General features: G+C 47.2%; 2 protein-coding genes across 2 annotated transcripts; both read left to right on the forward strand.

The window, feature by feature from the left end:
- The first annotated feature begins 2,529 nt into the window (after nt 1-2,529).
- Nucleotides 2,530-3,498, forward strand: LOC134223151 (uncharacterized). The gene has a single exon (XM_062702291.1). The coding sequence runs from the start codon at nt 2,530-2,532 to the stop codon at nt 3,496-3,498; it is 969 nt and encodes a 322-aa protein (XP_062558275.1).
- Nucleotides 3,499-4,343: 845 nt separating this feature from the next.
- LOC134223152 (uncharacterized) lies at nt 4,344-6,946 on the forward strand. The gene is made up of 2 exons (XM_062702292.1): nt 4,344-4,527; nt 4,596-6,946. Exons 1-2 carry the CDS (start codon nt 4,344-4,346, stop codon nt 6,944-6,946), a joined length of 2,535 nt encoding a protein of 844 aa, XP_062558276.1.
- Nucleotides 6,947-12,984: the final 6,038 nt, after the last annotated feature.

Consider the following 12,984-nt stretch of genomic DNA (forward strand, 5'->3'; position numbering starts at 1 on the left):
ATTAATGATTCCATAAAACTGGTTGCTTCATGATATCATGACCAAGGTGAATACAAACAGGTGTAGCAGTATGCCAATTTCATGATTCAGCCATCTTGGATTTTTATATGGGGCAGCAACCGAGTTTGTTTATGTTTTGTGCTGAAAATGAATTATTCATCCCCGCGCTAGTCTCTCCCATCTACTGTCGAAGTGAGTGAACCCTGATATAAGAACCCTGATCATGACTACAATTCATTCATACAACAATAGCATTTTTCATAAAATCGTGAAAGTCATGAGATAATTAAGTTATATAATTAAGATAATCAGAGTCATCAAAATATGCCAAAATATCAGATATAAGCGTTACGAAAACATGTGAAAATGTTTTTTTTATTTTTATCAAGCTATCAAGCTGTCAAGTAGCTGAAGTCTTTGACTTTCTCTATTTTTTTAACTCAACGGAACGTGGTTCTGTGCAAATCGATTCAGCAGCTGATTCCGGTATCGTGATGGTGAATCTTGGTGGAGCTCTGGATGTTTAGAGCATGAGCATTGTCTGGAAATAGCATCACACCCCAGTCACTACAACCCTGTACCGGCGCTAGAAATTTGCAATGTAGCCCCAACCAGCATCGATCGTCTGCGCCTTATACAGATCGTTATATTGCATCGCTGTTTGTACCGGATCGATTTGCGATATAAACACGACGCAGCAGTTTCAGTGGACAACGACGACGTAGTTTACAGGATAGCAGTGGATGATGGAAAGATCTTCGTACCTGCATGTATGGTTTAACCAGTACGTCGCCCAGAATGATTGTACGTGATGTCGGCTAATAACGAGAGATATGAAAGTGGACATGAGAGGCGTCGGACCCGACCGAAACCCAAATCATCGCACGGAGCGATCCTGATCAGATGATGACCGGTAGGTATTAGGTGCACCAGAACCAGAAAGGCTACGGACGAGCGTAGAGGCCGCGCGCGTTTAATTACAACCCGTACTAAATGTGTTAGTTTGTAAGCAAAAAGCGTAAAGTTTAGAGCCAAATTAATGTAGTGTCGTAAAGCGTGCTTTTAGATAAATAAATGTAGTTTTGTGAAACGGTTGATGTAAACTCGAGTGTTATTTTAGTGGCAAAGGAAGAAAAAACAGTCCCAGATTCCCAGACTTTGAGTCATAGTGCTGGTGGAGAAAAGAAGAATCCACCGATTAGTTTAGCCTGTGTTGTTATGGTCAGATAACGTCGAGTGTTGGAGGGCTGAAGGATAATTATCGAAGGCGGAAAGAAGGCAAACAGTTCCCCAACATTTTGGTCCTGAACGAACCGGATCGGACGGACTGGAAAGGGATTGAAAGGAACTTGGTTTTCAATCGGATTTGGAGAATCGATTGTGGAGGATTATTGCGCCATTGTGAAGCCATTGCCATTGGATCGGAACAATTAAGGGTAGCCATCATTTCACTCGCGGATATTTGGCGCGGTAGCCATCGAGTTGTGCACAGACAGGGGTTCTTCATCACGACACTACAAGGATCACTACGCTCGAGGATTGAGGTCCATCTTCGCGGTTTGGAAAAGACGATCGGCTTGCTGTGGACTACTGAACCAGCGTATAAACTGGTTTTCCAGGTAAATATTTAAGTTCAGTATATGTCCAGTCGTCGTTAGGATTGCATGAAACTAACACACATTTTTCGACATTTTTCCCTGGACCTCGCTGTATTGGATTGCGGTGAATGCCGAGACGATCCAAGACGAATTGTGCATGGGCGCTAGGACACCGATCAATTGCTTTGGATCTAGGACACCGTTGGTATCCCGGAACATACGATCGATTCGCCGTGGTTGAAGAGGCGGCAACGTATATCTTCTGTCTGGGTGAGTGCTTTGAATTGTATATGTCACCGAAGCGGGACGCAGAAATATACACTTTGTAATTTGAAATTATCCTCTTCAATTCATTGGCTACGAGTCCCTGCATAAGACTGTTCGTTACCAGAACAATCATCTCGATTTGGATACGCTTGCTTTTCTATTTGGATTGGTGCTGTTTATGTTGTTCCGGGTTAGTTGAACAGTATATGTCTGGCCGAGGCCTAAATCTCTGCATACTACATGCATATTTCCTCTTCTTGGATCCCACCCTGATTATTGAGCTACTGTTATACATTGGATGCCCCACCTGTGAAATTTGGAAGTTTGTAACGGTTTTGGAATAGAACCGTAAAGCTGTTAGTTCTCCTCGGTGAGTTCTACAGTATAGGCCTGCCGAAGCCTAGGACTTCCGGAATATTACATGCCCTTTTCCTCTTCTCCAATTGATTATTACGAGTTGTGTTTCGTGTGCTGTTGCTGTGTATCCGTACCTGCTGTGAGCTGAACGATCGTGACGTGATCCTGTTGGATGCGGTGTAGCAGATCTCGGTGCAGCATATTGTTCTCCAGGTAGGCTTCTACAGTATATGTCTGCCGAAGCTTAGGACTTTTGGATCTCTACACCATCCTATTTCTCTTTTGTCGGATCGAGTGACGTACACCAATGCCTCCCAAGGATAAGAAGCCGCCAGCGCTGAAGCTGTTTATGGTCCAGCTCAAGAACATCCAGACGGCTTTGGACGACATCTTCAGATTCGTACAGAACTACCAGCCGACCTGTACTGTTAGCGCGATCAACATTCGTCTGCAGCGAATTGATGAGTTGTGGGGACGGTACGAGGAGACTTTGAATGACATCCAGGCTCACGATGACTTTGAGGATGAGGAAGGAGAGTTTGATGCGGCTAGGTTAGGGTATAGCGATAAGTTCTATGAGTGTAAGGCTTTTCTTATGGATAAGGTCAAGGAACTGGCGGGAGCTGATGATGTGGATTCGTCGATGCGAGGAAACGAGACGTTACCGCACGGGCATGGTACACTTGATCATGTTCGTTTGCCTCAAATCAAGCTCCAGACTTTCAACGGTGACATCGACGAGTGGATCAGCTTTCGTGACTTGTATACCTCCCTCATCCATAGAAAGACGGACTTGCCGGAAGTGGAGAAATTTCACTACTTGAAGGGCTGTCTTCAAGGTGAACCAAAGAACCTCATCGATCCCTTGAAGATAACTAAAGCAAACTACCTAGTGGCTTGGGATTTGCTGATTAAGAGGTACGATAACAGCAAGCTGTTGAAGAAGCGTCAAGTGCAAGCCTTATTCAACTTGCCAACACTATCTAAGGAGTCGGTAGTGAACTTGCATTCCCTGAAGGACTGGTTCGAAAGAGTTGTCCAGCACTTGGATCAAGTGGTTAAACCCGAGGAGTACAAGGATCTTCTACTTGTTAACTTGCTGACAACTCGGTTGGATCCTGAGACTCGAAGAGGATGGGAAGAGCATTCATCTACCAAGGAACAGGACACGTTGGCAGACCTCACCTATTTCATGCGTCGTCGGATACGAATCCTGGAATCACTCTCACCGAAGACTTCGGACAGCAATAGATCCCATCAATCGCAACAGCCATGAAGCAGAAGTCGTCAGCTGTAAAGGCAAGCTACGGCTCCGTGACGATGGGTGGTGTGTGAGGAGAACCATTCGCTTTATCAGTGTTCTTCTTTTCAACGGTTGTCGGTGCGGGATAGGGAGGCGGCGCTGAGGTCAAATTCTCTGTATAGGAATTGCATCCGGCCGGGTCACATAGCGAAGAATTGCCCGTCTAAATATTTCTGCCGCAGCTGTCAAGGTCGTCACAACACATTGGTGTGTTTCAAATCTGGGAAAGATGGATCAGCAAAGGTCGCTGCTGCTACGGAACGCAACAATTCTCCTCCTCCGGATGCTGGCGAGCATTCGGGTTCGACATCCGCCCAGGTGGTGAACGTGGTCGCCACCGATTCTACAATATCTGGTGCAGCTCAGCAGTTCTCCTCCCATGTCCTTCTGGCCACGGCGGTCGTTATCGTGGAAGATGACGAGGGTAGCCGATTTTCAGCTCGAGCGTTGCTGGACTCCGGCTCTGAAAGCAATTTTATCGCAGAACGGTTGAGCCAACGACTGAGGACGCGTCGAGAAAAGGTGAACATCTCGGTCCTTGGTATAGGTCAAGCAGCTTCAAAGGTGAAGCACAGGATTCAAGCAATGGTGTGCTCAAGAATCACGGATTTCTCTCGGAACGTGAATTTCCTGGTTCTGCCGAAGGTAACTGCGGATTTACCAACGGCGAAGGTCAACATGAACGGATGGAAGATGCCTGAAGGATTAGTTTAGCGGATCCAGCCTTTTTCAGCCCCAGTGCGGTGGACATGGTGTTGGGCATCGAGTTCTTTTTTGACTTCTTCGAATCTGGTCGAAGAATTTCCATCGGAAACCAAATGCCGACATTCAATGAATCGGTCTTTGGATGGGTGGTGTGCGGAGGTCAAACAAAACCCACGGAGAGCCTACGTGTTAACTGTAGCACGGCAACTACAGCAACTTTGGAAAAGTTGATTGCACGGTTTTGGGCTAGTGAAGAAGTTGGTACTTCGAAGATTCTTTCCACCGAGGAGCAACGGTGTGAAGAATTGTTCCAGCAGTCAGTTCGCAGGGAATCTGACGTCGGTATACTGTTTCGTTACCGAAAGATGAGGACGTCGTTTCGAGGATTGGTGAGTCGCGGGACATCGCCTACCGGCGTTTTCTAGGCACGAAGGGCAGATTAGACAGCGATGCTGATTTACGGAAACAGTATCATCAGTTTATGGCAGAGTACATACAGGTGGAATACATAACAAAAGTAAAGGATACAACAGAGTCCGAGAAACGTTGTTTTCTACCACATTATCCCGTCATCAAAGAAGCTAGCACCACCACGAAGGTTTGTGTGGTCTTTGATGCGTCGTGCAAAACGTCGTCAGGTGTATCGCTGAACGATGCTTTGCTGGTGGGTCCAATCGTCCAAGAAGACCTTCGATCGATCATGCTTCGAAGTCGCATGAAGCAAATAATGCTGGTGGCTGACGTGGAAAAGATGTTTCGGCAAATCTTCATTTATCCGGAGGATCGACATCTTCAATGTATACTTTGGCGTTTCGACACCGGTGCGGCTATTGATGTGTATCAGCTGAATACTGTCACCTACGGGACAAAACCTGCGCCTTTTCTAGCGACACGCACTTTCAATCAGCTGGCAACTGAAGAGAAGCTACAGTACCCGCTGGCTGCTAGAGCAGTTACAGAAGATACGTACATGGATGACGTTATCACAGGAGCGGATACGATTCAAGCAGCAAGCGAAGTTCGGAAGCAGTTGGAGGAAATGACCTCTAAGGGAGGATTTCGGCTGAGGAAATGGGCTTCCAACAAACTGGAGGTACTGGAGGGAGTTGCCGAGGACAATTTGGCAATTCGTCTGTCAGAAGGAATTAACCTGGACCCTGATCCGACTGTCAAAACACTCGGACTGACATGGATGCCGAATACCGATCAACTGCGATTCCAATTCGACGTTCCAGCATGTCCCATCACCTCACAACTGTCAAAACGGCAAGTGCTGTCGGTGATTGCGTCGCTATTCGACCCACTGGGACTCATAGGTGCAGTTATTACCACGGCCAAGGCAATAATGCAGCTATTGTGGAAGATCAAGGATACCAACAATCAGGCATTGGATTGGGACCAGCCGTTACCTTCGACGGTGGGTGAGTTGTGGAGATCCTATTATGACCAACTTCCCATATTGAACGAACTCCGTATCGATCGCTGTGTGGTGGTTTCCAGAGCGGTAGTAGTCGAAATCCATTGCTTCTGCGATGCTTCGACCAAAGCATTTGGCGGCTGCGTGTACATCAGGAGTGAAGACCATGAAGGAGAAGTGAAAGTCCGGTTGTTGTCTTCGAAATCAAAGGTGGCACCGTTGAAGACACAGTCCATCCCAAGGCTGGAGCTTTGTGGAGCATTGTTAACAGCACAACTGTACGAGAAGGTTCGGGAATCAATCAAAATACCAGTTCGAGCGTTTTTCTGGTCCGATTCCACCTGTGTATTGCGTTGGATCCAAGCATCACCGAATTTGTGGAATACGTTCGTGGCAAATCGTGTTGCGAAAATTCAATCTATAGCTAATCCGTCACAGTGGCAGCATGTTGCAGGCAAGGATAATCCGGCGGACTTGATTTCTAGAGGTATCAATCCAAAAGATATTGTAGAGAATACTTTCTGGTGGGAGGGACCGGAATGGCTGAAACAAGAGCGGGAAGGCTGGTCATGTTCATCAGCGGAGTTGACTTCGGAACAAGTGGATCAAGAGCGGCGACGAGAAATGGTATCCTGTTCGGTTTCGGTGGAAGCAGAGTTCAACGAATGGTATTTGGGGAAATTTTCGTCCTATTCGGACCTCATTCGCCGAACTGCGTATTGGTTGCGGTTAATGGAGCTACTTAGAACAGACGTGCAGAACCGTGTTGCAGCAAGAAGTCCTTTGTCTACCAGAGAGCTGGCCGCGGCAGAGCTGACCCTAGTTCGGCGAGTGCAGAGAGAAACCTTTGGAGGAGAGTGGAAAGCACTTGCTAAGGGAGAAGAAGTGTCTAGGCGATCCCCACTTCGCTGGTACCACCCGTACATCTCGGATGACAACGTGATTCGTGTCGGCGGCCGCCTTGGGCATTCAGTGGAGACCCATGATGCAAAACATCCGCTGGTCCTACCAGCACGTCATCAATTCACACGGATGGTTCTTCAGCATTTCCATTTGAAGCTTCTGCATGCTGGTCCTCAGCTGTTACTTGGTGCGGTTAGGCTCCGGTTTTGGCCTTTGGGAGGTCGAAATATGGCACGTTACATTGTGCATCAATGCATGAAGTGTTTCCGATGTAAACCTCCACCAATTCAGCAGTTCATGGGAGAGCTGCCAGCACCACGAGTCACAGTATCACGACCATTTTCGCAAACCGGTGTGGACTTTTGGTCCACTCTACATCAGACCAGCACCTCGTAAACCAGTAGTTAAAGTGTATGCGGCAATTTTTGTTTGTCTATGCACAAAGGCAGTGCATCTCGAGCTGGTTACGGATCTAACGACTGAACGCTTTCTACAAGCTCTTCGTCGATTTATTGCCAGAAGAGGGAAATGTCAGGATATTTATTCCGATAACGGGACGAACTTCGTTGGCGCTAGGAACAAGATGGTGGATTTGCTGCGGTTGCTGAAGTGCCCCGATCATCGTGAGAAGGTAGCTAAGGAGTGTAATGAAGAAGGGATCGAATGGCATTTCAACCCGCCGTCCTCGCCCCACTTCGGAGGACTTTGGGAGGCGGCTGTTCGTTCAGCAAAGGCGCATTTGCTTAAGGTAATGGATGAAACATCTCCATCGACAGAGGATTTAAGCACACTGCTGGTTCAAGTAGAAGGATGCTTGAATTCACGGCCTCTTACTCAATGTCGGATGACCCAAATGATTTGGAACCCTTGACACCAGCTCACTTTCTCATTGGCACTTCTCTGCATGCGCTACCGGAACAAAATCTAGAAGCAGTTCCGATGAACCGACTGGATCGTTGGCAGCTAATGCAGAAGAAGCTACAGGACTTCTGGAGACGATGGCGTAGAGAGTATTTGTGCCAATTGCAAGGGAGAACCAAACGTTGGCAACGCCCAGTTCAAATCGAGAAAGGAAGGTTGGTCGTTATTCGCGACGAAAATCTGCCACCAATGAAGTGGAGAATGGGAAGGATTAGCGAACTCCATCCGGGAACAGATGGAGTGGTTCGAGTGGTTACATTGAAAACCGTTAATGGATATATTAAACGAGCCGTCGAGAAGTTATGTTTCTTGCCAATACAGGAATCACCAATTGAACAGTAGCTTTCAGGCAGTGAAAACATTGAATCCCATCCTCCCATTTCCTTTCGAAGAGGATATGTTTTATTTTCTTTCAGAAATCACACCAATTTCTGGGTGGGTGAGGATGTCTGGAAATAGCATCACACCCCCAGTCACTACAACCCTGTACCGGCGCTAGAAATTTGCAATGTAGCCCCAACCAGCATCGATCGTCTGCGCCTTATACAGATCGTTATATTGCATCGCTGTTTGTACCGGATCGATTTGCGATATAAACACGACGCAGCAGTTTCAGTGGACAACGACGACGTAGTTTACAGGATAGCAGTGGATGATGGAAAGATCTTCGTACCTGCATGTATGGTTTAACCAGTACGTCGCCCAGAATGATTGTACGTGATGTCGGCTGATAACGAGAGATATGAGAGTGGACATGAGGCGTCGGACCCGACCGAAACCCAAATCAACGCACCGAGCGATCCCGATCAGATGATGACCGGTAGGTTTTGGGTGCACCAGAACCTGGAAGGCTACGGGCGAGCGTAGAGGCCGCGCGCGTTCAATTTCAACCCGTTTTTAATGTGTTAGTTTGTAAGCAAAATGTTAAGCTAAGATCCAAATAAATGTAGTGTCGTAAAGTGTTCTTTTAGTTAAATAAATGTAGTTTTTGTGAAACGGTTGATGTAAACTCGAGTGTTATTTTAGTGGCAAAGGAAGAAAAACAGTCCCAGATTCCCAGACTTTGAGTCATAGTGCTGGTGGAGAAAAGAAGAATCCACCGATTAGTTTAGCCTGTGTTGTTATGGTCAGATAACGTCGAGTGTTGGAGGGCTGAAGGATAATTATCGAAGGCGGAAAGAAGGCAAACAGTTCCCCAACAAGCATTATGACCATACAACTGAATTTTGTTGTCAAATTTTTTACCTCCAGTTTAATTTTGGCGATTTTTATCAAGTTGACAAAAATTGACAGCCGACAAAAGACATCAAATTGCTGAAATCGGTGCCACATTTGGAATGAATCATATCCGATACTGAAATAAGAAAAACTTTTCCGTGCCAAGTAACAAATTCCAATTCCCGTGCCCAAGCTGTGTGTCCTTGGAGTTCATTGAGTATAATTTCACTCCATTCATACTTTTCATTTGTTGCTTCAACTAAACCTTTCATTATCTCCTTTTCTGTATAGTTGTGGGCAAAAAAGTTTGTCTTTTATTTTAAAATTATTTAATAACTAAAATGATTAAATTGTGATCATTATTATTATTTATTTATTCAGACTAAGGCCGAAGTGGCCTGTGCGGTATATAAGAGTCTTCTCCAGTCGGCTCGGTCCATGGCTACACGTCGCCAACCACGCAGTCTACGGAAAGTCCGCAAGTCATCTTTCACCTGATCGATCCACCTTGCCCGCTGCGCACCTCGCCTTCTTGTGCTTGTCGGATCGTTGTCAAGAACCATTTTCACCGGGTTACTGTCCGACATTCTGGCTACGTGCCCGGCCAACTGCAGTCGTCCGATTTTCGCGGTGTGAACGATGGATGGATCTCCCAGCAGCTCATGCAACTCGTCCTTATTCGCCTCCTCCACGTACCGTCCGTCATCTGCACCCCACCATAGATGGTACGCAGCACTTTCCTTTCGAATACTCCAAGTGCGCGATGGTCCTCCACGAGAATCGTCCAGGTCTCGTGTCTGTAGACTACCGACCGGTCTAATGAGCGTTCTGTAGATTATGAATTTGGTACGGCGGTGAACTCTATTCGATCGGGGCGTCTTGCGGAGTCGTCACCACCGATGCAAACTCGAGGTGGGTGGCTTACATTGTCTTCTCTTGAGCCCCTTCCTATCATGTACTTCGTCTTCGCCGTGTTGATGACTAGTCCGATCCGCTTAGCTTCCCTCTTAAGTCTGGATGTAGGCTTACTCCATCTTCTCAAGCCATAATATCTATGTCGTCGGCGAAGCCAAATAGCTGGACGGACTTATTGAATACTTTGCCACTCGTGTTAATCCCTGCTCTTCGTATTGCTCCTTCCAAATAGTTGAATAGCAGACATGAAAGACCATCACCTAGCCGTAACCCTCTGTGCGTTTCGAAGGGACTCGATAATGCCCCTGAAACTTGAACTACGCACATCACCCGATCCATCGTCGCTTTGATCAACCGTGTCAGCTTATCTGGAAATCCGTGTTCGTGCATTAGCTGCCATAGCTGGTCCCGGTCGATTGTATCATATGCGGCTTTGAAGTCGATGAATAGATGATGTGTGGGAACGTTGTATTCGCTGCATTTCTGCAGTACTTGGCGAATGACGAACACCTGGTCCGTGGTGAAGCGTTCGCCCATAAAACAAGCCTGGTGCTGCTCCACGAACTCCCTTGCAATTGGTGCTAGTCGACGGCATAAAATTACGGAGAGTATCTTGTAGGTGGCGTTCAGCAATGTGATTGCATGGTAGTTGCTACAATCCAGCTTATCGCCCTTTTTGTAGATGGGACACACGACACCTTCCATCCACTCCTGCGGCAAAACTTCCTCCTCCAAAATCTTGGTAATGACTCAGTGCATCGCTCTAGCCAGTGCCTCACCATCGTGTTTAAATAGCTCTCCTGGTAGTTGGTCAACCACAGGGGCTTTGCTGTTCTTCAACCGGCCAATCTCCTCCGAGATTTTCTGGAGATCCGGAGCCGGTAAAATTATGTCCTGCGCGCGTTCTCCCAGGTCTATCACCATACCGCCATCTTCGTCTTCTACATCGCTATTCAGGTGTTCTTCGTAGTTCTGCCGCCACCTTTGGATCACCTCACGCTCGTTCGTTAGAAGGTTCCCGTTTAGGTTCTTACGCATATCAGGCTGTGGCGCGTGGCCCTTACGTGAACGGTTCAACTTCTCGTAGAACTTTCATGCGTTATTAGCGCGATACAGTTGCTGCGTCTCCTCGCGGTCTCGATCATCCTGCTGGCGCTTTTTCCTCCGGAAAATCGATTTTTGTCTGTTCCGCGCCTGTTTATATCGTGCCTCGTTCGCCCTCGTGCGGTGTTGCAGCAATCTCGCCCATGTTGCAGTCTTCTCTTCAACTAACTGCTCACATTTGCCGTCATACCAGGGGTTTCTCTGATCACGGGACACCGTGTCAAGCGCAGCGGTTGCGGTGGTACCAATGGCGGATCGAATATCTCTACAGCCATCTTAAAGAGATGCTGCGTCTAGCTGCTCTTCCGTTGGGAGTGCCTCTTCCAGCTGCTGCGCGTATTCTTGGGCTAGTCTACCGTCTTGTAGCCGCCCAATGTTAAGCCGCGGCGTCCGACTTCGACGCGTGTTGTTCACCGTTGAAAGTCTTAAGCGCAGGCATACTGCAACGAGGTAGTGGTCGGATTCAATATTCGCACTGCGGTAAGTGCGTACGTTCGTGATATCGGAGAAGAATTTACCGTCAATTAGAACGTGGTCGATTTGGTTTTCCGCTTCTTGGTTAGGTGATCTCCATGTGGCCTTGTGGATTTTTTTGCGGGGGAGGAAGGTGCTTCGGACTACCATTCCGCGGGAGACTGCGAAGTTTATGCATCGTTGGCCGTTGTCATTCGATACGGTGTGCAGACTATCCGGTCCGATGACCGGTCTATACACTTCCTCCCTTCCTACCTGTGCGTTCATGTCACCGATGACGATTTTTACGTCCCGCAGTGGGCATCCATCGTATGTCTGCTCCAGCTGTACGTAGAACGATCCTTTCTCAACGTCGGGTCTCCCATCGTGTGGGCAGTGCACGTTGATGATGCCATAGTTGAAGAAACGGCCTTTCCTCAGCTTGCACATCATTGCGTTGATTGGCTGCCACCCAATCATAAGATGGCGCATCCTACCCAGCACTATGAAGCCGGTTCCCAGCTCGTTGGTGGTGCCACAGCTTTGGTAGAAGGTAGCCGCTCGATGCCCGCTTTTCCACACTTTCTGCCCTGTCCAGCAAATCGCCAGCAGTGCCACGACGGCCAAGTTGCGGGGATTTAATTCATCGTAGATCATCCTGTCGCAACCTGCGAAACCTAGGGACTTGCATTTCCATCTTACAAGTTTGCAATCGTGATCCTTTATTCGTCGCCTAGGTCTTTACCGATTATATTGAGTCGTATTATCTCTTATATTGCTCGTAATTATTGGTTTTCCAGGCGGCTTATTGTGCCTGCGCAAACCTCCTGTCTCGTCGGAGGGCCGTCGTGTCAGGTGTGTTTTGTGTCCCACCTGACACCAGGACTTGGGCTTGTGCGCTTTGAGCAGCACACGGTCGTTTTGGTGGGGCCTTCGTGCGGATACATGAAGCTTTTTATAGAGGTTTAACAGGGCCCATTGTTAAACCCCACCACATCCTAGGCAAGCCTCACAACTCGCAGATGGCGTGGGGAGGGATCGTCAAGCCCTTGGACATAGTCCCTGCCTGTCTGCTGTCTGAAAATCAACTTAACAATTTAGTGTAATGTTCTCGTTCTCAACTAAACAATTTAGTGTAATGTTGACTTAATATTGAGTCAGGGAGGGAGATGCGAGAGAAAAAAGTACCTAAAATCAGGTGTTTTTTCTAACCGTGTAGAGTCCGTTTTGTGTTGTAATTTTTGTTAATTTTGTATTACTATGCAGCCGCCTGAAAATTGCTCTCCTTTGTATCTGCAATGTCTTCGTTGAATAACCACGCCTTGACGAGCATACCTGCCGCAGTGATGAACACAGTGCTTTTTCCTGTAAAACTGAACGTTTGTCTCGGTAATGCCCAAAGTATTTGTGCTAGAAAGTCTACCAAACTTATTGAAGTCAAGAATTTGTTACAGAATTCCAAAGTTAGTGTGGCATGTTTTACGGAGTCTTGGCTGTTTCCAAAAATGAGTGACAGTAGGTACCCAGCGGCTGATTTTTTTCCTCGTTTGTCGGATGAAGATCACTGCGTCCAGATTTTAGGACTATTGTGATATACCCTTTTGCTGTGTAATACGCAAGTTATCTCAGTAACATGTTTGTCACTGAGATACCTTGGTATCGACTGAACTCAAGACCATCTATTATTGATGAATAGAGATCCTGAGTTACAGTATGTGACTCCCCCATTCTGGCGAGACTAGCTTTATGAAGCCAACCACGTCCTTGGAGGATAAGATCCATATGTCAGCAGGCCCTAAAAAGGGCTTGCTGAGAACTTTGAA

The sequence above is a fragment of the Armigeres subalbatus genome, chromosome 3 (assembly GCF_024139115.2).
Source record: "Armigeres subalbatus isolate Guangzhou_Male chromosome 3, GZ_Asu_2, whole genome shotgun sequence".
NCBI classification, from domain to species: Eukaryota; Metazoa; Arthropoda; class Insecta; order Diptera; family Culicidae; genus Armigeres; species Armigeres subalbatus.

Excerpts from the sequence above, each read along its gene's own strand:
- LOC134223151 (XM_062702291.1), top strand. The coding sequence starts at position 2,530 with ATGCCTCCCAAGGATAAGAAGCCGCCAGCGCTGAAGCTGTTTATGGTC.
- LOC134223152 (XM_062702292.1), top strand. The coding sequence starts at position 4,344 with ATGCCGACATTCAATGAATCGGTCTTTGGATGGGTGGTGTGCGGAGGT. Across the intron at positions 4,528-4,595 it reads TTCCACCGAGGAGCAACGGT|ATGAGGACGTCGTTTCGAGG; the intron begins GTGAAGAATTGT and ends CGTTACCGAAAG.